This window comes from Peromyscus leucopus, chromosome X, assembly GCF_004664715.2.
Source record: "Peromyscus leucopus breed LL Stock chromosome X, UCI_PerLeu_2.1, whole genome shotgun sequence".
NCBI classification, from domain to species: domain Eukaryota; kingdom Metazoa; phylum Chordata; class Mammalia; order Rodentia; family Cricetidae; genus Peromyscus; species Peromyscus leucopus.
In genome coordinates, this window is record NC_051083.1 from 29,212,013 (window position 1) to 29,239,126 (window position 27,114).

General features: G+C 38.2%; 2 protein-coding genes across 3 annotated transcripts in view; one reads left to right on the forward strand and one right to left on the reverse strand.

Moving 5' to 3' along the window:
* Window positions 1-1,877: 1,877 nt before the first annotated feature.
* On the reverse strand, window positions 1,878-22,877 carry Fancb (FA complementation group B). 2 transcript variants are annotated; one of them, XM_028883527.2, is made up of 9 exons: window positions 22,526-22,877; window positions 18,605-19,612; window positions 14,339-14,491; window positions 13,323-13,415; window positions 8,507-8,635; window positions 7,403-7,566; window positions 3,155-3,585; window positions 2,807-3,041; window positions 1,878-2,350 (listed from the first exon to the last, which is right to left on the reverse strand). In XM_028883527.2, exons 2-9 carry the CDS (start codon window positions 19,541-19,543, stop codon window positions 1,942-1,944), a joined length of 2,553 nt encoding a protein of 850 aa, XP_028739360.1. In that variant the 5' UTR covers window positions 19,544-19,612; window positions 22,526-22,877; the 3' UTR covers window positions 1,878-1,941. The 2 variants fall into 2 exon arrangements, with proteins under 2 accessions (XP_028739360.1, XP_037055328.1); XM_037199433.1 differs by lacking the exon at window positions 8,507-8,635.
* A 114-nt stretch (window positions 22,878-22,991) lies between these two features.
* Mospd2 (motile sperm domain containing 2) overlaps window positions 22,992-27,114 on the forward strand; it is a 39,849-nt gene continuing 35,726 nt past the window's right edge. The window contains exons 1-2 of the mRNA XM_028883528.2: window positions 22,992-23,104; window positions 23,254-23,323. Of these exons, the coding sequence (XP_028739361.1) occupies window positions 23,096-23,104; window positions 23,254-23,323 (79 nt within the window). The 5' untranslated portion in view covers window positions 22,992-23,095. The remainder of the gene's footprint in view (window positions 23,105-23,253; window positions 23,324-27,114) is intronic.

A 27,114-nucleotide genomic window follows, 5' to 3' on the forward strand; every position in this document is an offset into this window, starting at 1 on the left:
TCTCATGTAGATCTCATCCACTTCTGTTGTTGGGTGATCCCTGTGTCTTTCTTAGGGTTCTCTTTACTACTAGCCTCCCTGGAGTTGTGAGTAGCAGTCTAGTCATCTAGTATCCACCTATGAGTGAGTATATACCATGTTTGTCTTTCTGAGTCTGGGTTATTTCACATAGGATGATTTTTTCTAGATCCATCCATTTGCCTGCAAACCTCATGATGTCATTGTTTTTCTCTGCTGAGTAGTTCTCCATTATGTATATGTGCCACATTTTATTTATCCATTCTTCAGTTGAAGGACATCTAGGTTGTTTCCAGGTTCTGGCTATTATAAACAATGCTGCTATGAATGTAGTTGAGCATGTGCCCTTGTGGTATGATTGAGCATTCCTTGGGTATGTGCCCAAGAGTGTCCCCAGATATCCACAAAGATACCTCCACAATAGACTACTGGCAATGGTCGAGAGAAAGCCCAAACTGATGATTGGATGGCCGAACCCCCTAACTGTCATGATAGAACTCTCATCCAATGACTGATGGAACCAGATGCAGAGATCCACAGCCAGGCCCCAGGTGGAGCTCCGGGAGTCCAATCGGCGAGAGAGAGGAGGGATTGTGTGAGCAAGAGATATTGAGACCATGATTGGAAAAAGCACAGGGACAAATAGCCAAACTAGTGGAAGCATGTGAACTATGAACCAATAGCTGAGGAGCCCATTGGAACTGGATCAGGCCCTCTCGATAATTGAGACAGTTGATTAGCTTGAACTGTTTGGGAGGCCCCCAGGCAGTGGGACCGGGACCTGTCCTTGGTGCATGAGCTGGTTTTTTGGAGCCTGGGACCTATGCTGGGACACTTTGCTCAGCCTGGGAGGAGGGGGCTGGATCTGCCTGGACTAAATCTACCAGGCTGAGCTGAATCCCCTGGGGAGTCCTTGCCCTGGAGGAGATGGGAATGGAGGGTAGATTGGAGGGAGGGGGGAGGGGGTGGGGGCGGAGGGAGGACAGAGGAATCTGTGGCTGATATGTAAAATTAAATTAATTTTAAAATTTAAAAAATAATAAATAAAATGTAAAAGAATTTTTTAAAGTGATTTATGACAATCCAATTTAGTTAGTTCATCCATTTGAAGTTGGTTTTTTTACATGCCATGTTTTACTAAGCAGAATACACAAAAAGAAGCTTTTTTAAAAAATAGAGCAAAATATTTTTTACTTAAGTGGTAAATTTAAGAAAAGATTTCTCAAACCTAAATTATTGACATTTTAGTTCTTTGGACTATTGGATTTAGTTCTTTGCTGTGTGGGCTATCCTTGAATAGCAGGTTTCATAGGATCCTGGCCTTAACTCCCTGCAATGGTAGGTTGGGAATGTTACGGGCATCTAGTGGGTAGAGGAAGTCCGAGATGCTGCTAAACTTCCTACTAACATAAAACAAAGCCCCACAGCAAATAATCATCCATTCCAAAGTGCCACTATTGGAATTCTTATTTTGTCTCAGTTCTTCTGATTATATACACATAAACCTTCCTCTACAAATTCTAACACAAAGAAGTCTCCAGGCACAGTCAAATGCCGCCTTGCAATAGAAAGCAGAAGCAAAGGGAGTCAAAATGACAATGTAAGAAACTGCTGCTCTATTGGAAATACCACATTGTGTCATCAGTATTCATCATTGAGCACACACCTCTAATTTTGCTACGCAGGAGGGTGAGGTACATAGATTTCTGCAATCCTAAGTAAGACCAGTACAGGCTCCATAATGAATTATAGGACAGCCTAAATTATAGAATGAGATCCTACATCATACACAAAAACAATAAAACAAAAACAAGTCCCTAGGGATTATAGTAAGTTTTAATCTTTATATTAACAAAGGATAACAAGTGAAACCAACACTTTATGACAGTTGAAACATTTTAAAACAAGATTTTGAAAGTATAATTACAAATTGGCCAGTTTCTCTGCAATAAGGTCTGATTTCAACTGAGTCTCAGCTAATGCCAAAGTCATCTCCGCATAGCTGGCACCATTCACTTTCAGATTCAAGTCCTGTATCAGTCTTTCTCTCTGTACTTCTTGTTTGTGCAGATGGATTTTGGCCTTTTCCTCTGAAGCACTTGTGGCACTATTACTTGTTTTGCTGGTATTATACTGATGCACCAATCCATCTCTCACATATTCAAAGGCAGAAGTAGAAAGGGAACAAAAGGTAACTAGTTCCTGCTCCAAAGTGGATGACAAATGATTCATTAGGTCATCCTCAGTTCCTAATGTCAGGTATTTGAAGAAACATTTTTCAGGGAGCACTTTGAAGAGATAGTCAAGACACTGGAATAAAACTCCTTGGTTCCTAAAAATAAAAGACAAACGTGATACAACTGCAATGGACACAAGAGTCACACATATTTATAGTAACCAATTCATATTCATTCATAAACACTAAGATCAATAATAAAAATGCATGCTTTCATTAATAAAATTCTGACTATATCAGTACACATATCCTGTACTAATTAACTTAGTAGCAGTCAAGTTACTGGCCTGATTATGTATCTTTTGCTCAGTAACAACAGCAACATAGTATTTACTGAAAATTCACTATAGAGAAGGGGTAAACTCTAAAATAGCTGCTAGAGCCTAAAATATATAAAACAAAAAACTAAAGAAAAGACATCAAATTTCTATGCATTCAAGCAATACCAGGCCATGATTGTGACATATCCTAACACAGAATTCTACACAGAGATTATTAGACTACTCAGACACACGAACTTCTCTGAATTGGTTTGAACTGGATATACATTACCTGCAGTATACTGTTAAAATTCCTTCAAATGTTGTTCTTGGCTTCCAAGAGAAGAGTGCCCCACAACTTCGTAGCTTTTTATAAAGGTATATTTCTGTAAAGTCATTGATGATTTCACATTTCATGTGTTTCAAGAGCCACATCTTCATTAGATTCGGGGCATGGGCAGGTGATGTGACAAGAAAAGAGTATTTGTGTAATACTGCAAGAAGTGAGAAAAGATCTTCCATATGTTCTATAAGAAAAGCACATCACAAATCCTATCCTTAAATTCTGTCTACTATCAACCAATTTTCAAAATCTTCCGATTCAATTAAGCATACAACAAAAAATTACCCCTCCAATTACCTAGTGATTGCTTCATTGGGAACGCCAGTAGGTGGTTCATACTAAAAAGATCTTGTAGATTAAAATCAAGGTTGTCACATACAATATAATCATGCACAGTATTTTTGTCACTATCTCTGTCACTAATGTTTAACACTAAAGTGCAACACAATTTGTTAAATACTAAAAGTGGAGAAAGAGGAGTGACAGCAGTAATGATGTATGTAGGTTCTGTCTGAGAGGACTGTTCACACAAAGAGTTTTCTTCTTCCTTGCTCCCAGAGGTCAACTTGATCCTTTTTCTCTTTGCTCCTGTTTCCACTGGCATCAAGTATTCTTCTGGGTGAGAACTCATACTCAACCTGGTCACCTGACTTTGACACTTCATAAGCTGAAAGCTGGACCTGTTGCCTTGATCCATGATCAGTGACAAAGTCATTTCATTAGGAGATCTGTGAAAATACGAGAATTTGGTTTATTCTGCACATTCTTTTAAAAGAATCAAATAAATGATTAAATATTTACAAAAAACAAGAAAATAGTTATTCTCTCCTTCCCTAGGAAAAATCATTTCAATGCAAAATTTTAAAGAGTTGGGAGTAAAAGCCACACAGACTTGAAAAAGGTCTGTGATGTCAGGTACATCAATCACACTCCTGGGTAGTTTCCACACCTAAGAGGAGCTGGATAATACAAACTAGATTTTCTAGGTTTTTAAAAAAGGGAAATAACATAAAGTTTGGTGGGTAGAGAGGTGGAGGTAGATCTGGGAGGAGCTGAGGGAGGAGGCTTAATATGATGAAAATACATTCTATGAAATTATCAGTGAATGAATCTTATTGAAATACATAAAAAGAAATTACTCATTTTTAAGTTCTGGCAATAATTTAGAATAAAATACCTCTGAAGTAAACCTTCCTCGAGTAACTTAAAATCTAACTGTTAAATATAGATTATTTCCTATCTTTCACAAAAGTTTTTGTGATTGATATTTCTCATAATTGACAAATATGACTCAGGTTTATTTAGGCACATTCCAATTCTATCACGTTATCAAGGAATGGTGATGCATACCAAAGATAGGAATTTCACTACTTACTGGGTTATATTAAAGATTAGGCAAAGGATTTTAAAGAAACAACTTGTAATAACCATACTTGTGATATTTTGATTCCATTACTATCATATACAGATTGTGTAATGAAGAAAGAGTAATTTTGTTGGTGTAACTGAGAGCTGGGGTTTTCAGCAAGAGGGGGAGAAACTGAGCTACAAGACTGGTAGTGATAAGACCGTAAAGTCTTTCCTCCAAATTGGAAATATCAGTATGGATTTATGCTAGATTTTACCACTAAGAATAAAACCCCACAGTCAACCAGCCAACCAAAGACAGCTCTTATCTCTGCATATACAAAATCCCAAGAAAGAACAATCCATTGAGCTAGAAACAAGCACCTAGTCCTGACCAGGCTTTTGTTTCTAATTACAAATCACATCATTTAAGGGCATACGTATCTAACCCCTGAAGAACTGTTCTTAACAATGTCATTCTGGCTGATAAATCCCAAAGCATTTTTACATGCTTTCTGATGGGAGAAGGCATTATCTATTCAGTATTCTTTTAATATAAATTCAAACATTTAGTCAATGACTCAGCTTTGAGATCTAACTTCTGATTTAGGGGGCATAAAGGTGACAGCAAAACGTGTTATGCTATACCATGGGATGAATTCAGCAAAGTCTAGCCCATTGAACTTTACAGGGAAAAATGCTTGGTTACTTCAAAATATACATTACAAGAAAAAAACAACATATACACAAGAAAGGAGTGTGTACAGATTATGGGGAGGTATACACAGCCAGGTCCAATTTATAAATATTATTTGGCTTATGTTTTAAAAACTTATTTTAAATTCAAGACAAGACGTAAATGTGAACATTGCCCGAGAGAATTATTGTTAGCCATACACATTTTTAATGTTCTCACTCTGTGCGTGTGTGTATGTGTGTGTTAAAATACTTACAGATGAGACATACTTTTGCTTCAAAATAATCTGGAGGGTTGTGAATAAAGAAGCATATATAACAAGATTAGTAATAATTTGATAATTATTGGACCTGAGTCATGAGAAGATGATGTCACCATGCCGTTTGGTATGTTTGAAATTTTCTATACATGAACAGCATTTAAAAAAGTAATCATGCTCACCATACTAAGGAAATAAAAGCTTGAAAATTATGAGATAATAAAACATGACCAGATGAACCTAGGAAGGGGTAAATAGAACAAATATAAATAAAAACGTGGAATAAACAGTGGACTAGAAAATTGGAGATAAAATTAGTGAATAGACTATATCAGAAGACACGACCTAGGAGCCAATGAGATGAACAGAAGGTACAGAGGTAGGCTATGAAACATGGAATACAGAAGGAACAAGTGTAACACCACTTCCTGAACTGCTTTAAAAAAAGTCAATTCTCAAAGTCTGGAAGTTTAACAGCCTAATGGAGAATATAAAGAAATCCACATCCAATCACATCATGATGAAACAGGTATAAAAGGAATAATAGTATAAGCCTAAAATAGTAAGAAAATGAAGGACTAGAAATTTTAAAAACTAGGAAACAATTCAAAAATCATAAATCATTAAAGCAAAATTATTCGACTGAAAAGTCTAATAAAATGAACAAAATTCTGGAAAATTGCTCATGAACAGACACAAGATTTGGAGCGAAAACTGCTGACAGCACAGTTGATAAATGTTTGTATGTATCACAGCATTCAATTACTAGAAAAACATAAGCAAATGGTTTTTAAGAATAAAATCTGAATTATCCACAACTTTTAGAGAAATTGATCACCAGTTAAGAATTATCTCAAAATTCACTGCTTTCCAGATCAGTACAACCAAATGGCAAAGCCCAAATAATTTGGATTTTATACAATCTTCCATAGATCAGGAAAAACAAAACAAAACAGCCTGGCTTCCTAGGAGGCTGAGCTGACAGGATGATTTAAACACAGGAACTCTGGGCTAGCCTGGGCAACAAAGCAAGACTCGACATGAATAAATGCATATGAACAAATGAGCAAACTGTCACAACATTGGGACTAAAACCAAGAAAATATTATTGAAGGAAATTTCAAGGAGACTTCACTTGTGTTCACAAATGCAAATATTCTTGACCAAACATGAGGAAACCAAATCTATTATTAATGTACCCAAACTATATAATGAATTTGGGTTTATAAAACTCAGGATTGCAAAATTAGTTTTAGACTAGAAAACAGATTCACCTAACTCACCACATGAAACAAAAAACCCCAAACCTGCATGCTCCATCACCTCTAACACCTTAGGAAGTCAGTGAACAGGCAGGCATGGTAATACACTTGGAATCCTGGGGCTGGGATGGCTGGGACACGAGGATCAAGAGCTTGAAGCCAGGCTGGGCAAAACAGAGTGCTACATCAACTTAGGCTGCAGTGAGATCCTTTGTCATGAAATAAAAAGGAACTCACTGAAACAAGATCAAGTAGAAACCCCAAATAACTAGGTAAGGTGTTTGAACTCCACACTGTTACAGTCAAATAAACTAGCAGAGTCTCTCCAACTTGTCTGTATGCACATTTGTGCTTCTCTGTTTTGGTGGAAAAGCTTTTCTCTCGGCTTCAGACAGTAGAGATATTATTTCCCTTTCCATGATTTCAACAGCCCAAGAAGAAAAATCTTCTATTATCAAACATTTAGTTATTTAACTAAACTTTCTCCAGTCCATGCTAGTTTAAAGTTTCTACATGCTCCTAATTCTTCTCAATGCTTTGATAAAATATTCTGTGTGCTCTTTAGTTATCTCCACCCTGAGAATATCATCTTCATTTTGTAAATGCCATGCTCCTCAAATAAACTCAATGCATCTGTATAAAATGGATATTTGTAGAACATTGATGGCCAAGACACATACAGCTACTAAACAGTAGAAACATGGCAAGTGGGAATTAAAACGTGTTAGACAAACCAAATTTCAAAAGCTCAATATGAAAACAAGTATCTCATTAACAGTTTTTACACTGATTATATGTTAAAATGAAACTTTGCATGGAGGGTATCCAATAAAATACTGGAACTAATTTCACTTGCTTTTATTTCAATTTTTAATAGGGCTACTAGAACAATTAAAATTACATGTGTCTTTCATTAATTTCTATTAGATAGGGTTGGTATGCAGCATTTATATAGCATTATTACATTAAAATTTACTTACAGTTTCGAAGATGTGACTTTCATTCCAACAACTAAGTCATCGTCTAGTACACGACACCAGGTCTGCTCTACAATATGTTCTGGCTCTTGAAAAGTCTCTGATGACTTCTCCTCAGGGATATGGACACTGTTTTCATCTTCATCACAGAACGGAACAAGGGAGTCCTTAAAGAAAAATGTGTCAAAACAGGTGACTACAAAAAAATGCACGGAATGAATCAAAAGGTATACAAGGAAGACCAGCTTTGTGGCTTTATAGCATGAAGAAGCATGCTCAGCCCCAAGCCCCACAGACCACAAGCTTTTCAAGATAACTATGAATGTAGCCCAACACATTTATAGATGATATCATGTTACAATATCAAAAGGCTGGACACGACAGAAGCATTTTAAAATAAATTATAATACAGTATAATAATAAATAATAAAATTATATAATAAATAAAAAGTTATAGGTTATACATAACTTATTAAAATAAAATTCATGAAACATAATTATATGCTCAGGTCAAGAATCATGACTGGAAGATGAGTTATCTGATATAGAGGCAGTGGGGACACAAAACTGGATTTTAATACAGTGTGACAATATATTCCACAAATATACTGAAAACAATCCACTCTGGAACTTGCACTGAGCTCAGATCGAATTGTGCTGAAGTTTTATTGTTACTGTCCGGGCCATTCTCATGTCATTACCATAAATATAGAATAACAACAGAAACCAGAGTTAGGGGAAATAACTGTGTTCCTTATTGAATCTTTATTTTTATGTCAAAATACCATTTGTACACCAATCTTCACAATACCCACAGCCTCCTTTGTTGGTTGTATTGTTCTCTACATTTTATAGATACAACTGAGCTACAGAGCGGTGAAGAACTTGCCTGAAGTCACACAGCTACAAAGTGGCAGAGCTGGGTTTGTACTTAAACAGACTAACATTGGCTCCTTGAACAAATGTTTTTCAATATTATGAAAGTCTACCCTGTCATTCTTCTTTTCAATCCAGTAAGCAATATTTTCTACTTTATTATAATTTAAATAACGCAAACAGATTGCACATTGTCAATTGAATAAATGATAGTCACATGATTAACTTTACCTCCTCATCACTTGACGTACTATCAACTTTCCCATAAATTGAGTTTAAAAGAGCCCTCCAAGAGTTTGCAATAAATTTATCCTTAAGTGAGATATGTTTCTGTAATTTGTTAAGAAAAACAAACGAAGCCTGTAAAATAGAAAGAAAAAGTTACCAGAGACACTTTCAAATGAAACTGGACATGTCATTAATTCAGGAAGTACTTTGTGCAAATAAGCTCTGCAGAGAACACTTTCAGAGAAAAGCTCTTTTGTTTATAGATTCTCTTTCTCTTACAAAAGAAGTGCTTTGTGTTCCCAGGAAGACATGGAAGTAAGTGCTGTGGAGTTTACGCACCAAACTGAGCATACTGATACATTAGCATCCATTTCAATGCTGAGTTCAGTAACATGTATCACTATGAATAAAGCTGAGGCCTCCAACAGAACAATGGCCACAATCTGTTTGATGCTTGTTTTTTCCTAGTCAACTCTACTGACAAAGAAATCTACTGAAAACTACTGAAGAAACTAACTTTGGCTCAGAACAGGGAATAGGGCAATTCATTTCTTTTATTGTGCTAGATAATTAGATTTCAGCTCTAAGGATGAAAAAAAATCTTGGAATATATTTTGCTACTAAAAGTATAAATAGTCTTGTTGAATTGACAGAAGTTGCTTCATTTAGATAGACATGTAAGGCTGTTTAAATATTAATCCAGCTTCTAATAAAATGTCTTTCCATATTTAAAAACCTTTTGGGTTCTTTCTTATGAACTAAAGTTTTTTTTTTTTAATCAATCACTAGAAGGTGGAGGAGGGAGACTGAATTATTTACATTACATACCTTACCTCATTACAAAGCATGTAAAGTGTAGCTACCATTTTGAACCATCTCATGGTGGCCTCCTCCTACTTGCTTCACAGTGCTCCTAGTCCATTGTCCAGGTACTTGGTGGCTCGTAATTGGGGTGGGAGTGGATGTATCTATCCAAGGTGGGCTGACTGAAAGTAAACCCTCTGAAATTAGCACTGGCCTCTGTCAGTTCTTTCTCTCTCATGTCCCCTCTGCTCCAGGACAAATTAGCAAATCGCTAGTTTCAAATATTGTGTAGTTTGGTTATTAAACCATAAAACTAAACCAAGCTCATCGGAAGAAATTTAGTCAATAAAGCATCCCCCTCCTTTTCCTATACACATAATCCTGCTTACCTTTCCAGAATTTTGCCATGTATGTTAAGGACTATTTTCGTTCATCTCCTTATAACCAGAAACCCAAGCAAAAACCCAGTATAGGGACAAACTGCCCTGCTTGACACTGAGCCTTGCTACTATACATGCCCCAAATGCCACCATTTGGAAAAGTTTGAAGACTAAAAAAGATGGCAGCACCCACAAAACTATATCCAAGTATATGGAAGCACTCTGGGAGCTGCCTGGGAGGCCTGAATAGTCACATTTTTTTTTTCTAGCCAGAAGGCAACACTACTTGGACTCTTAACAAAACTTCCTTGCTTGTCTTCTGAATTTACCATTTTTTTCTACATGTTCCTATGGAGTGTTTTTAGTCTTGTATGTTTTCTGAACACTTCTTAAATTGAATCATTCTGTGTACCTCAGATTTTAAGGTTGGTTGTGTTGTCCCTAACAGCTGGATATCTTTCCTTCTTGGTGCTTTACAGCACTTCATCTCATGAGCACAGTTCACTTCTGTTGATGAGGATCTGTGTTAATGTCCAGGTGTGGGGCATTACAAACAATGATTATCAGCATCTTGCTACATGCTCACCAGTTTCTTCAAGGTATGCGTCCTCCATTTTCTTCCCTACTAACAACTATGTTGATGCTCTAGTTTTAGCTCTAAGGCACTTAATCTTTCTAGTCTGCATATTTCATCATATATAAAATGAGGAGTAGGGAAGGAATAGTTAATATCTAAAGGACCTTCCTCTTCCCAGATGACCCTGGCTTCTATCAAGTTGAAAAAAAAACTTAAGTGCTGCATGCTGCAGGAATATATCATAAGAACTCAGCTGGTTATGGCAAAGTCACTACCTGGAGGAATCAGGGAATTCCTCCAGAGGAAGCCAAATCCCACAGAGTTTTTGGTGTTACTTGGCTTGTTATATATCAACTGTATTCTGTTATGAAAATCGTGTGTGCCTTCATAGTTTTCCCAATTGACTTTTCCCTAAGAAGGGCTAACAGTGTGGACTGATCACTCTCTGGACATACACATTCCAGGTATTTGGAGAACAGCCTCAGGAAAGGCTTTCTCTGGAATCAGATTATCTCCCCTGGCTACTTTCAAGGACTAGCAGTAATAACAGTCCACATGCAAGTCTCCTGATTTAAGACAAATTCCACAAGGAGACACCGCCTAGGTCAGCTGGACATTAGTAATAGCTTTACACAATTCAGCTCGGACCCTCCTTTCTTACAGCCTCACTAACTTTATAGACCTTTAAAGACTCCTTACCTAACCACTTCTAGGAATATTTAGATAACCCTCTGCACTGACAGCTATGCTCGGCCAGAACCCCAGTTCAAGCCTCCCTGTAATTATCATCATTGGCAGCATCCGGCCAGGTCCATGCCCAGATGGAGGAAAGTACTTTATCAGAGATACTTCTGTACTCTCTAAGAACAGACTTAAGCATCCAAGCTACCTGTTTGAGAAGGCCTGGTGGATGTACCAATTAAGCTTTACTTCCTTTCCCAAACCTTACCTCTAGTTCCAGATCTCCCTTTAACTATCACCAGAGGCATCTAGCTATACACAGGTTGCCTAGCAACTGAGCACACTTTCCCCCACCTTGCAGAAACACAGCAGATAGCTTGGACAGATAGGAGCCACAGGAAAAAAGAAGACAGTTTTATTTTCTCCCATTGACCTAGCAATGTACAGTTTCTTAACATTTTCTACTAATCATGTTTAAGTCTATAGTTGAGCACATAAGATTCCCTCTTCTTAGATATTACCCGAATTTAGCCTTTAGTTAATTCATTTCTCCATTGGTCACTTCCCTTTGGGGTTGCAAATGATAATTAATGGTTATTGCCCCTCAATGTGATTCTTATCACCCCTCCGGTTGACCCTGGAAACCTCGCTATATATACCAGGACTTCCAGGACATGTGGAGGACAGAGAAAAGAGAATGGAAGAACTAGATGGGTAAGAACTTGAGAGGAACAGGAGAGAGAAGGAGATGGGAGAAGAGATGATATGGGAAGGAACAAGATGGATGAGAACCTAGAAGGGGCAGAACTAGATGAAGGAATTAAGACAGAACCTAGAGGGGACCACAGACAAGTGTAGAGAGAAATCAGGTTAGAAATGAGCTAAATATGAGAGCAGAATATAAGCTTGTAACTGACACAGAATAATAAAGTATATGGACTAAGGAGTTTCATGTACATAGATTCATTTCTTCTCATCAAAGATTAATTATCAGCTGGTTGTAGATTCTTCCCGGACCCTGGGAGGGGACTATCGAGGGGCTGGACCCCCATAGTCCCCGATACTTAAGAGCACAGGATCTGTGAAGGTATTTGCAAAAATAATAAACTAAAGGAGACAAGACCCATTCTGGATGTGAGGCAGCATCTATCACCCCATAGACTAAGGGTATGAAAGTTAAAAGGGGAGAGGAGAAATTACATTAACACAAGCACACTCTCTGCTTTGTGGCTACCATGAGATACCTCATGGCTACCATGCGATGCACAGCTGTGCTCTACCACACTCCTGCTGTCACGACATTCTGCCTCATCTCAAGCCCTAAGCAATTGCAGCTGGCCAGCCAAGAACTGAAATATCTTAAACTGTGAGCCAAAAGAAATCCTTCCCTTAGAACAGTGGTTCTCAACCTTCCTAACGCTGCAACCCTTTAATACAGTTTCTCATGTTGTGGTGACCCCAACCACAAAATTATTTTCGTTGCTACTTTATAACTGTAATTTTGCTACTGCTCTGAATCATAGTATAAATATCTGATATGTAACCCCTCAAAAGGGTTGACTTCCCAAAGGGGTCGTGTCCCACAGGTTGAAAAATATTGCCTTAGATCCTGTGTTAGGAACTTTGTCAGTGATGAAAACTAATATAGCTGGTATATTTAACCAAAAACAATAAATCTTTTGCAGAGATTGTTTTCATGGTCTGTCTGAGAGAGTCTCATCTATGCTGGCTTGGAACATGGTATATACTGACCTTAAACTCTTGTTACCCCCAAGTGCTGGGGTTATAGGCATGTGCCACCATGCCTGGCTTTTGTAGAGAAGTTTATTAGGGAAAAATTGAGAGTAGACTGTTATATGTCTGTTAATGTGCTATAACCTATTATACTCACTGCCATTCTAAGAGAGATGCTGTGACATATTGATTCTGTAGGTCAGGATCCTTTTAAAACTGGGCTTCTGTTATTTTCATTCATATAGCTTGTTAACCCTACCAAATCCTACTGCAAAAAGTTATCATTTCTAGACAATATACTTATATGTAACAGCACAGTAGTTTGGGTTATTATTTTTGAGACAGGTCTTGCTCTGTTGCCTAGGCCATCCTGGAACTGTGTAGAGCAAAAGCTGGACTCAAACTAACAATTAGCCTGCCTCAACCTCTCAAGTGCTAAAAGCACAGGCCTGTAACATCACACTCACCTTCATAATATTAATAGTTTTTTTTACAGCAGTGCCCAAACATAGAGCTCTCTGAAATACCCTTTTTCTAAACACTGAGTTGCTGAATACTGTAACCAGCCCCTTCCAATGTTATGTACTTCAGTTAGAACTTGTCAATCACAATGCAGAAGGAAAGAGCAGATCGAGACACTAACTTCTAATTGTGCTTCCAGTCCTGGAAGCACCAAGCAATAATTTTCATGTTCCTTTTCAGTGGAAGAGTCTTCACTGCAATCCAGTGGTTTAGTCTAATAACAGAAAAGATCAAGACAAGCTGTGAAATAAATGGAAAATTCAGAGGATTAAAAAACTACAATCACTATTTATCTAAAGGGCAGTTCTTCATGAAAAACAAAGTATGTATTTTCAACATCTGGGAACTGGGCAAGTATCACTATGGGTCCTACTGCTACCACCTAAAATTTGTAGACTGTATCGCAAATTTGTATACTGTATCATTATTCTCTATAAAACCCTGGAGCAAGCACTAATCATCTTCATTTTACAAAAGAAAAAAATTAGAGAGATTCTACTTCTACTTAAATATGAAACTTCAGGGAAAATCATTTCTCTTATGAAAAAGACTTCAAGATTGTGTCACCTTTTTCTTGTATTTGAAAACATTTATTACATTTATTTTTTTTCTGGGATTGGAAGTGTTCCACAGCATGTGACCCAGCATGTATGTGGAGGTCAGAGGACAACCTGTGGAGGTCAGCTTTCTCCTTCCACCACGTGGGTTCTAGGCACACAACTCAGGTCATCAGGCTAGGCAACAAAGTACCCTTGCCACTGAGCCATTTCATAGTCACTTATTTCCTCTTCTAAGAAGTAGTTTCACTTCCTTTTAGTCCTTAATTAATGCAATATTATTTGTCAATACAAAATGGTATTTCAGAAGCAACAATAAAGTTTGCTTACAGCATTACCATCATTTGAGTGACCCTTAGATATACATATACCACAATACAAGTTTATATGAAAAGCAAGGTCAATTTATATAACGTTTGTTGAAAAGGACAGTGTATACATTTAAAGGAGTCAGTCTATATACTTTTAAAGTTAAAAGTATGAAATCATTTAGATAGAGATACACACTATTTAGATTGAGGATCAAGCTTTTTTAAGTACTAAAATGGCTCTTAAACCATATTATGTAAACAGAACTTACTGAATAGCTTATTCTGACAAAATCTGTTATTGCAAATGAAGTCAGCTGATCTGTGTTCTGAGCATCCTCAAAAATGACCAGTACTTGTTCAGTTCCAACTCCAACAAAGTCATTTATCAGGACTAAGCTAAGTTGTTCCCACTTAGCAACAACCTGAAAGAATGGGAGTGTTACAAGAGGAATACGGAAAGGTAAAATATGAACCAACTAGGAAGTCTTTTTGTTTCATGCAATTATAATCTCTTAAGTTCATTCTTGCAAATGACTGATGAAAGTTGCAAAACAAAAGCTAAAGATACAGCTACTATAGGATCCAAAACCACAAGGAACTATGACAACTTTGTAAATAGCAAGATACTTACGTCATATTTTATTAATGCTTATCTAAAGACTATCACAGTCCTGATTTTTGTGTTCCAATCTTATGATCTATGTACAAATTCAATCACTTCTCATAACTAAAACTAATATTTAGCATGAGTAAAACTCTAGTGAAGATTCTTTATCTAGCATGGATAATTTAAAGATGACCCTATTTCTCATAAGCTTCAGTGGACACGCTGTTTACAATCAAACCAATTCCCCAAGGAATTCAGTAGCACTGGATAACTGAAAGGTACCAGTACATGTTTGAAGAGTTCTCAAAGTAAAATACACTCAAGATGAACTTAACAGCCTAACCCCAGTGGTGGTGGTACAAGCATTGTTATTATCAGGGACACAAAAGGAAATGAATGGATCCTTAACAGCAGGACACCTAGAAGCATTCTAATTAAATAGAATGATCTGTTAAGTTTATAATAGAATAGGAGACATGGAGTTTAAAATAGTTTCCTTAAAGGTCCATAGAGCTAAAGGCTTTTAACACCACAAGTATCAGATCACCTACTGAGGGCAGAAGAGCTACACTTCCCACCCAGAATCCAAGGAACAAAGACACATTATCTAGATGACACAGGAAGGCAGCTTATACTTTGGAAAGAATGCAAATAAGGCGTTTCAATCTACATAATGAAATATCAATCCTGGTCCTACAGGATTAATTTCGAAAGCTGTGATTCTTCACTTGTACAGGGAGACAGCCTATCTGAAAACCTACATGTCTCTCCACAATTATGGGGCATAATGAACTATGGAAAGGAGACACTGGCAATCAAAATTGTTAACATGTTCAGAACATGTTTAGGCAATCATGTTGGTGAGATTTTTATGGGTATAGCTTTTGACATTCTTAGGACATGTAAACATCAAAGAACTATGCATGAATTTACATGCATATTTGTAATGACTATCTTTCAAACAGTGCTATTTAACACAAATACAAGTGAACCAAAAATGGGAAGCACACATACAATTTTAAGTTTTCAGTAGAAATGTAAAAGTAATATAGTCATCTCTCAATGCAAGTGGAAGATTAGCTCCTAAACCCTCTGGAGAATCAAGACTCTGTGGATGCTTATTGGTTTAGTATTTGTATATAATATATAACCAAGCATAGCGGTGAAGGCCTTTAATCCTAGCACTCAGAAGGCAGAGGCAAGCAGATCTGTGAGTTCAAGGCCAGCCTGGGCTATAGAGTGAGTTCCAGGACATCTAGGACTGTTACACAGAGAAATCCTGTCTCGAAAAAAACAAATAATAATAATAATAATTTACCCATATTTTGCCATATACTTTAAAACATCTCTAGATTATTTATAACGTCAAATACAATGAAAGTACAACATTCCATTGATTATACTGTGCTTGTTAGGGCACAGAAACAAGGAAAAAGGTTGTTCATATTCAATACAAACCCCAGATTTTGTCAGATATTTTAAATCTGCTCCTGGCAGAATCAGTGTTTGCAGAACACTTAGATAGAGAGGGCTGACTACTTACCCCAGTCTATTTAACCCAGTATGCCCAGAACATTACCATTTCAATTCGATGTCATCAATTAAGAATCAAAATATTTCACTGCATTTTCACTAACTCTTTTTTTCAAAGACAAGGTCTTACTGGCTCTGCCTTGGTTTCCCCACTGTTGGCATTACAATGTAGCACCATACCTAGCCCTTCACTAAGTCTGATATCTCAGGTCGACTTGCCATTTTTAATATATTTTAATTCAGACCACTCCTATTTCAGATACTGCACAACTTCCTGAGACTATTAAACAGGAAAACTAGAGAACATATGAATCTCTTCTATTGAAAACACAAATATCTGTGCATACCTGACAACGGCCTCAAGTTTGAATGGTCACTAAACAGATTCTTGTCAAAACATGCAGAGACAGTTTCCACTTGAGGGAAACCCTAAGTGAAAATGTAGTCCTATCACTGAATCAAATATCTCTGGGGCTTTTATGAAGAGCTGGTCTGGGAGCACGATAACTTAGATTTTCATTATTTACTTGAATTTATGCCTGTTTGTATTTCTTGTAAGCTACCTCAATTCCTTCTTGGAATGAAACAGAATGAACAGATTCACAGCTTCCACAAAGAAAGATTGTTACTTTCCACATGGGGACAAAACTGCTATTAAAGATAGTTTTATTATTTAATAAAGTATTCATTCTACTACCTAAAACCTCTCAGAGAAGGTCTTCATAGCAAAGGCTCAGTATTCAATACTAGAAATGTTCCATTCCATTTTAAATCCTACATGGTTACTGTTTTGTCTTAATTGCTAAGTATAATTGTTCAAGTATAATCACTTTACTTCCTGTAACTTAAATATTCCAATATGATTACATTAATAAAAATTACAAATATAGTAAAAGACAAATAAATATAATTGTAGGTATATATTTATGTTTCCAAACTCAAAGGCTTTACTGACTTCAAACACCAAGACCCCAAACTATTATCAGGGAGACTTCAGACCACTTCAGTAAAGAAAAACAAAAACAAAAAAATAGTGAAACAGCTACACAGACTAATGCTAAAAACTGACTGACAATATAGGGATGCTTAGAAAGACTAAAAATGGTTGGACGTGATGGTGGCACAAGGGTGTAATCCTAGGATTCAGGAAAGCAGGATGAAAAACTTAAAGCCATCTGAACTACATATTAAGACCCAGCCCTGTTTAAAAAAAAACAAAGCAAACACAGGAAAAGAAAAGCCCAAGCTACCAACTGAATTACTGTAAGATTGAGTGCTGCAGGCTGCAGGAATATATCATAAGAACTCAGCTGGTTATGGCAAAGTCACTACCTGGAGGAATCAGGGAATTCCTCCAGAGGAAGCCAAATCCCACAGAGTTTTTGGTGTTACTTGGCTTGTTATATATCAGCTGTATTCTGTTATGAAAATCATGTGTGCCTTCATAGCTTTCCCAATTGACGTTCGCCTAAGAAGGACTAACAGTGTGGACTGATCACTCTCTGGACATACACATTCCAGGTATTTGGAGAACAGCCTCAGGAAAGGCTTTCTCTGGAATCAGATTATCTCTTAGCCACTTTCAAGGACTACAGGAAACACCACCCAGGTGGGGGCCCAACTTCCAAGGATAACAATGATAACAGCCCACCTGCAAGTCTCCTGACTTAAATTCCACAAGGAGACACCGCCCGGGGTCGGGGGGCACCCAACTTCCAAGGACTAACAATGATAGCAGCCCACAGGCAAGTCACCTGACTTAAGGTAAATTCCACAAGGAGACACCGCCTAGGAGAGGTGGACGTTAAGTAACAGCTTTACACAATTTAGCTCGGACCCGCCCTTTATATACCGAGACTTCCAGGGCACAAGGGAGAGAAGAGAAAAGAGAATGGAAGAACTAGATGGGTAAGAACTTGAGATGAACAAACTGAGATGGGGGAGAAGTAGATTGAAGGGCTAGAAGAGAGTACTAGAGGAACAAGATGAAAGATGAGGAAGAGCCAGATGGGGAAGAACAAGATAAAAAAGAGCCAGATGAGAGAGAAGGAGATGGGAGAAGAGCTGATAGATGAGAAGAACTAGATAGATGAGAACCTAGAAGGGACAGAACTAGATGAAGGAATTATGATACAACCTAGAGGGGACAGTAGATAAATATAGAGAAATCAGGCAAGAAAGGAGCTAGGCATGAGAGCAGAATAGAAGCTGTGTAGAGAGAGAACTATCACAGAATAATAAACTGTATGAACTAAGGAGTCTCGTGTACATAGATTCATTTCTTTTCATCAAAGATTAATTATCAGCTGGTTGTAGATTCTTCCCGGACCCTGAGAGGGGACTATCGAGGGGCTGGACCCCCATAGTCCCCAATAATTGAGATCAAACACTGTACCTTAAATTTCTTTTCTGAAACAGCACAAGCCTTGGAGTTGAATGACACGATGAAAAATCGGTTTCTTTTACCTGAATCTAGAATTTGAACTGAACAAGGATCTAGAAATGGAAGCTGGCATACTCTTACAGGAATGCCATTTTGGAACAAAATGAGCTGATTCTTTTTCGTAAGGGCAATCAGAGACATTCTTAACTGGTTGTTGACTATCTCAGCTGCACAGACATGCACATGAGTTACTACACTACTGTAAGCAAGAGGGATAAGGTAGCGATTGCTTAATATTTCTTGACTTTTAAGAACATATGCGCAAAGGTTGGAATTGGAAAATTCATAATCTGATTCTGAAAGCTTATGGGTACATTCAGCCTCAGGTGGTTCTGCTAGACCCAAAAATACTACTCCAAAATTTTCGATCTCACCTACCCACTCAATAGAAGAAAGTTTAACTGATATATTAGTAACTTTCCCAATTTCAGAAGATATATAGAAGAATTTGTCGAGATATTGCCAAAAAACTATAGGGCCATCAAAGATCTGTAAGCTGTCATCCAATGCATGGTGAAGTTTAAAACTCAAATGCTTTTCAAATTTGTTTGGGTTGTGAAGAAACAGTATATAATATTTGAAAGCTCTACTACTGTATTGTGTATATTGTATCAAAATGCAAGGGAGGTTAACTCTAGTTCTGAAATCTGACACACATTTGCAACACAGAATTTTCATATGAGAAGCTTTCTCCTTAATGTTTAAAAAACCCGTGGATATCAGAATAAATGTTTCTGTTTCTCTGTCAAATACCATCCTTTTGACATATAATACAGATGTATCTGTGGGCACTTCACAATCTCCTTTGGACAAATGAAACACAAGGATTTCCCCATTATAACACAAGAATTTTGCTTGCTCATTAAATGGCATTGCTTGTTTGCCAGCCATTCTAATACATCAAGTCTCTGTGTTGATCCAGTTCCAAATGCAAATGGATTCCAGTTGAGGCCTTTAATCCTAAGGGGGGAAAAAGAAGGACTCAGTGGAACAGGTAGAGTAGAAAACATACTTTGTTAGAAAATTATCACAGAAGTAATCATACATTTCATTTGAAGTAAATACATTAAAACTTCTTTCACAATTGTGACAAAATTCTATGGAAAGAAGTCCTTGCTATATAAAAGACCCTTGCTGTCCCTGCCCTCATAATTCCTCTGCCTCTGTCTCTAGAGTGCTGGGATTATAGGTGCATATCATGCACCTGGTGACAATGCCATATTTCCTTAAACAACTCTAAGACTGTAAATAATAAGTCAGAAAAGATACCTGAATTGCTATCAGCATGGCAAGCTGTATTTTGAAGTTCTATTAAAAGTACCTTCCATCAGGAAGGTATACAAGTGGGAGGACCAGACTTCACAAAGGAAAAAGCAGCCTGATACAGTGGTGTGCCTTGTCATCACAGCATTCCTTTGGGGAGATGGGAAGCAGAAGCAGGAGAACTTCCTGAAAGCCCCCAGGCCATCTAAGCCTGGAGTGTGCAAAGGAGCAGCAGAAACCAGACTCTGCCTCAGCAGGGTAGAAGGTAAGAACTATTCTAGAAAACTGGAGAAACCCCGAGAACACTGAAAAAAAAAATGACTTCAGATATCTTTCTGGTTCAGGAAATTTCTTATGAGTTCTACTTCCCTCTCTGTTACAAATCTACTAAATCTAATTTGGGTTTATATTAGCTTCTTTAGGATGAGATGCATTTAATCAATGGTTTACTTGTCCTGAAACTCAGACTTCCCTAAATATGTTGATTGCTGAATTGGGTTGCTCCCCACAGACAAGGCACTTGGGCCCTGCTTCCTAAAAACAGTTTGTATAGGCTGCACGATGAAAGAAAAAAGCTCACAAATCTCTCTGGAAAAAAACAGAAATACTTCTTACTTTACAATACATTTTTATGACCTGAGGAAAACTATTAGTATTCAAAATAGGAGGAAATTGAGGGTGAATACAACTAACTAAAATGAGCAGAAGAATTAAGTAGTTGTGATCAATCACTTGTGCTTATTAGCTCTGTCAGTTACAATACATGCATTACGTCATTTCAGGTTTATGACTATTCTCTCAGAATGAACATTCTGATTGCTCCTTTATATAAATTCAGACCCTTTTACTGTAATGAAGGTAAATTGTCCCAAGGTTGCAGCATTGCTCCATGCTTACAATACTAATCAGCAATGCTGATTTAGAAAAGAGTCATTTTGCCTCTTGAGCCAACCCTGTTAATCATATTGCCATGGCATGCATGTCTCTATTAAGAACAAACTGCCAATAGGAAGGCAGTGTGAGAGAATGAGTAAAATCAATGTAATCAAAGGAACATCCTCTAAATTCAACAGACATGGAAATCTGTCCTTCTCTCTTGTTTCAGTGGCTATACATGCAGAGCCACTCTTTTAAGTAACGACAACACATGGGATGAATTAACAATGCAGAAATCACAGAATGGTACTGCTCCAGCTGAGTGGCAGCACTAAAATACATGACTGAGGAACAAAGTTCATTAATAGGAGATAATTAATAAGTCATTTATGAAAGAGAGAGGTGACTAGAGAATTTAACCTGACAATAAACTGAAATGTGTATCTTTGGCAATTGCATTTCTGACCTGACCCAAGAGAAACAGACCCACATAAGGAAGGAGACTACTACTCTAAAATATATACTGCACTACTATTTGCAATATAAAAATTACAAATTTGAATGATTACCAGTAGGAAAACAAACCAATGGAACACCACACTACAGTTAAAAGGAATGTATTGCATATCATGATGGTTAAATTTTAATAAGCAAGGGTATCGAAGTGAGAATTCAGTCTAGAGGAGATTTTAGCTATTCAATTTTTTTTTCTTTTTTTTCTTTTTTTTTTTTTTTTTTGGTTTTTCGAGACAGGGTTTCTCTGCGTAGCTTTGCGCCTTTCCTGGAGCTCACTTGGTAGCCCAGGCTGGCCTCGAACTCACAGAGATCCGTCTGGCTCTGCCTCCCGAGTGCTGGGATTAAAAGCGTGCGCCACCACCGCCCGGCCTTCAACTATTTTTATGAATATTTTCAAACAAGTTTTAAACAAAGTGTTCAATTTTTCCCATAAAGATGTAAATATAGGAAACACTGTGGGGGAAAATGCTAAATGCCTTACTGTGGTGAACCAGCTACAGATTAGGGATTTATGAGGGAAGACTTGGGTTTTCCTTTTTGGCGGAGGTAAAGGGCTGCTGGAGACTGAGCATCAGGCCTCCAACATGCATGGTACCAGTGAGCTACATCCCCAGTCCCTAGGCTAACAGTTTTGTTTTGTTTTTACAATTTATACAAGTAGTCTCCAGCATCTGTCAATTTTTTAAGAAAGGCAACATTGTTATCTTCAACTAAACCACCAAACCTAAAGTTTGTTTCAGCACTTTATAAATCTAAGCTTTTACCAGCCTTGGCAATGTTTACATTTTGCCCTGGATAAGCATTGTGACTTGTCCTGCAACTTTGGCGGCATCCCTGGCTTTTACCCATTAGAAATCAGATGCACTTCCATTCCCGAGCTGTGACAACCACAACTGTCACTTACATGGCAGAAATAATAGCCCTATCCCCACCTTGTTAAGAACAAGCACCTCAAAATAACATCTTTCTTTTTAACTTTCTATAACCACTTGAACTCGGAGTTCAAAGGTATTTGCCTTGTAAGCGTCTCACATTCCACAACCAAGAGCGGTGGCTACACCTGTAGTCTCCATCAGAGAGACCAGAAACAGGAACATGTCTGAGAGTTGAGGCCAACCCGGGCTACAAACTAAGTTCCAGGCCTGCCAGCACTATAATGCGAGACACCACAACAAAAAGTCTTAACGGAAATAATCGCCGGATATAGAGAACACTCACAGTCCAAAGTATCCGCAACGGTCAAGAGGAAAAAAACAGTTCTCCAAGGCAGCCTAATCTTCACGTCCCAGAAGCACTAAACGACTCTGAACCTCCCGCCCGCGCACTGCACGCTGGGACACCCGGCCCAATAGCAGAGTGAAAAACTCGGAAGGCGAAGCCTGATGGAGGCGGTTGCCAGGGGAGACCTGAGGGGGCGGGGCCTCCGAGTGGTGGAAGCGAATGACCTGCCGAGCTGTCAGAGGCTGTGCTTTGGGGAAAGCTTCGGAGCGCTCCAGCCTGCTGGAGGCGGGACAGCAGTGCCAGGAGGACGTCGGAGGGCGGAGTTTCTCCTTAGAGAAGCAAGTGGGAGCTGAGCAGAGAACGTATTCCCGCCTCTACCCCCGGACGACAGTATGGGATTGGACAGTATGGAGGCACTTCCTTCTACCTTCCGGTGTCACGCGACCGCCTCCTCCTCCCTCCCTTCTTGGTCTACCTTTGGGCTGGGCTGACTGGTGATGAGATACTTGGCAGCCAGCTGTGGAAGCGGCGACAGCTACAACTACGATCAAGTCCACGATCGTGACCATGGCCGAGGTGAGCAGCACTGAACCACTTCTGGGTCCCCGGACTGGGAAGCCGCCTTCCAGGCCCAGGGCCCGTGCGCTCCAGGTGCAGGTGCGCTGTGCTGAGTGATCATAGTAAAAACCATAAGCATCTAAGGTTCTGTTTTGTCTCCCATCCAGAATAACGCTCAGAATAAAGCCAAGCTAATCTCTGAGACCCGGCGGAGATTCGAAGCTGAGTATGTGACAGGTGAGCTTGCATTCTAGGGGTTGAAGTGGGGTGTTCAGTGAGCATATCCAACTTTTGTTAGAATGTTTGTGGGTGTTTTTGCTGGCAGATGTTACAGACCTTTTCAACCCTCACTGGAAAGATGCTGTAGGTATTTCAAGGGTTTTTGCCATACTGTGTGAGCTGCTTCAGTGAGGCGGATGGTGTGCTCGTTTCTTCCTTTACAAGGTTAATGTATATTAGAAATCAGAATGTGTTCATGGGCCTGTGTGCAGTTCATAGCCTTTCACCAGAAAATAAACCTGGAAACTGTCATTGTACTTTTGCTATATACTTTGTACAAAATTTGGTAATCCAGTTCCTTTTATTTTGCTTAATTCCGCTTCTCAAAACCAAAAGTGCTACTCACAAGTTCTTATTTCATCATGCTCTGTACTTGAAAGTTTCTGTAAGTGCAGAATTGATTTATTGGTTAAACATTCAATGTCTCAATGTCATAGATACTTGAGTTGTCAAGGACTTAACTGATCAGTATTTTTAAACATTTAGAATAAGTTATAAATACGGAATTTAAAAGCTCAAGTTGCCGTCTGCCTTGATTGATGCTAATCTAGACCCTTCCACTAAATAGCTAGCTTACATCTTCTGAGTTCCTGTTTCCATATCTGTGAAATGTAAATAAGGTTAAAGGATTAAGTGAAGAAACATGTATCAGATTGTCAAGTGTGGAACTAAAAACTAGTGGGTTGTCAATACAGATTTTGCCTTAGGCATTTGGTTATTGTGGATGGAATCAAACTTTGGTATTTTGATTTTAGTGCTGACTAGAAGATTCCTATACCCTTATACTGTTCTGTAGTGTACATCAGTTGGTGACCTAGAACAAATAAGGAAATCTGTTCCAAATAGCCTGGTCAGTAAATCTTTTCATACCTCCTTGCCAATTTTCTTCATGTACCAAACTTTGTACCAGAGAGTTGCAAAATCACTCCATTCCCTTTTAGCACAGAGATCTCACTCATGCCTGTTATTATAGATGGTTACAGTAAGAAGATTCTACAATAGCTTTCTATATGAATACAAGTCATAGCTATATGGCGTATAGTGTATTAAGACATAACTCGTAACTAATGAATTGATGATTCTATAATAGTCATTTACTTATGCTCAAGGGATCAAGCAGAAGATAGGTAAGTTATGCAATCTCCAAGGTTTTAAAGGTCATCTTGATTCAGTCTTCTCATTTTTAAAATGAGGGAAGTCAAGTGTAGTAAGATTAAGCAATTTGCTCAGAATCCCTGGTGTTAGAATTTTGGCCTGGCCTACCACTCAGACCTTTTGGATTTCACTATAGTAATCTTTAAGCAACATCACAGTGTCAGATTAGATCATGTCACTCCCCAGCATGAAACCTTTCAGTGTCTTCCCACTGTATGTATTTAGAATAAAGTTCCAGTTCTTTTTGGTGGCCTACAAATACGCAGTCATATATTACCTAGCTCTTGGCTACCTGTCCATCCTCATCTTTTATTTCTCTCCTTGCTTAGTGCAGAGTTGACTACCCCTAGCATTAAGAGGCATACAAATAGCAATCCAGTGCGCGCACGCGCACGCACGCGCACACACACACACACACACACACACACACACACACACACACAAAGTTAATTAAAGAATATTTAGTCTAAAAACATGTGGCTGATGTATTTTCTATTTGACTTCCTTTTTAAAAATCCAGTGACCCACAAAATTGACATCACACTCCAAAACATGACTCACAGTTTGAAAAAATATAGCTACACTGCCTCATTTGTGTTCTTCAAACAGAATGCATCTGTTTTCATCTTGGGACATTTCCATTTCTCTCAGCCTGGGATGCTTTTCCCCAGTTAGTGTGTATGGTTAGGCCTTGTTTTTGTCTTTTCAGGGTTTAAATGTATCTGAGAGGCCTTCACGGGTTATTAAGTAGCTTCCTGTCCTGCATACTTTCCCTCCTAGCCTGTAATTGTCTTGTTTGTTTATTGTTCATTTCCTCCAGTAGATGATAGATGGGTTTAGTTACTAGCAGCAGCCTATAGAAGTTGAAGGCAGAAGCTGTATGTATTTTTCTCACTCCTCAATACCTCTCACAGCATTCAGTACATAATCATTGAATGAATATAGCACTACTTAAAGATGTGCATTAGAAGAAGATTGGAAGAATTGATATTCCAAATTAAGAACTGACTTAACCAGCTCCCATTTCCTACCAAAAGTCTGGCAAAGAGCAGCCTTCACAATGTAAGCCATAAAGGCAAACTTTTTTTTTTTTTTCAGAAAAAGGCACTGTGTATGGTGGCATGGGGTGATTTTACCCTTAAATATATACACTTAGGTATAGGTGAACCATATATGAGTTATCTACACAAGAGTTGTAAAAAGACTCTGGGCAAGGAAAGCAGAAGCCATGAAAGACTTTCTCACCTGGAAGTTGCAGGTGTACCCTGGACTGTAATAAGGCTTTTTAGTTTTTATGTATTCTCCCTATAAGGTTGCTTTTTAGAAATTAACCTTGGTAACACTGGTGTGGTTCTTAATGCATGGAATCCTAGAACTCAGAGGTTAAGGCAGGAGGGCCTTTGAGTTCCAAGGTGGCATGATTTATTATAGTGGGTTCTAGGTAAGCATGTATGAAAAGTGAAATCCTGTCTTTAAAAAATATAAATAGTAGCCGGGCGATGGTGGTGCAGGCCTTTATCTCAGCACTTGGGAGGCAGAGGCAGGCAGATCTCTGAGTTCCAGGCCAGCCTGATCTGTAGAGTGAGTTCTAGGACAGTCAGGGCTACACAGAGAAACCCTATCTCAAAAAAATATAGATAGATAGATAGACAGATAGATAGATAGATAGAATAAAAAATTTTATATAGATAAAATAAGAAAAAGTTAACTTTGTGTTTAGAACATCCACTTTTGTTACAGTCTCTATTGTCATTGACAATACTTTGGTTCATAAAAGGTTTAAGGCATATAAGCCATAATGATATTTTTCCTAAAGAAAAGTGTTTATCATCCACAAGTTTATCTCTTCAAACATTCATTTGAAAACAGGTTCTTGGGAATTCCAAGCTCATTTTTTTGTGCCTATAGAAAATATTGCCAAATATGGGTAGATTTTTAAGCAGACAAAAAGAAAATAGAGGTCCACAATTATGGTACTTTTCTCCATCATTGTTACTGTGAGAAGTTCCACGCTGAGTCTCAAATGAAAACCATTTCCTGTTCTTTTCTTCTTTCTCTTTGTAACAATAATTTATTCAGCTCTGAAAGTACTCATTATCAGTTTAATTCTGTAAATCAGGTTGTCAGAGAAAGGTAAATGATAGAGCCATTTTCCAAACTTGTACAATTTAGTGACGGTGTTAGAACAAAGATAAACTGCTAAGTAAGGTGAACTGGATCACAAGGAGTAAGAACCAAAGCAGTGCCTTGGCATGGTGGTATACATCTGTAATCCCAGAAAATGGGCAGTGAAAGCAGGAGGATTGGGAGTTCAAAAAGGTTAGCCTTGACTACCTAGTGATTTGCAATCTAGCCTAAGCTTCATGAGACCTTTTCTCAAAGAAGATTGATTAAGTGCTATGACAAAGAAAGATACCTACTGCTTGGTGATCTGGTTAGTACTGGGTTAAAAGCAATGTCATGGAAAAGCTCAGCAGCTCCCAAACCTTAGGAAAGCTTGCTCTAAAGCATTGTGCTATTGGGAAATAGCAGAATCTTTAGGAGCTGTTTGCAGCCAGGCGGTGGTGGCATACGCCTTCAATTCCAGCACTCGG

Coding starts and splice junctions, on each gene's coding strand:
- Fancb (XM_028883527.2), bottom strand. CDS start 19,543: ATGGCTGGCAAACAAGCAATGCCATTTAATGAGCAAGCAAAATTCTTG. Junction 7,567..8,506: donor GTACGTCAAGTGATGAGGAG/GTAAAGTTAATC, acceptor TTTTTCTTTAAG/GACTCCCTTGTTCCGTTCTG. Junction 3,586..7,402: donor AAAGTCACATCTTCGAAACT/GTAAGTAAATTT, acceptor GTATTTTCACAG/ATCTCCTAATGAAATGACTT.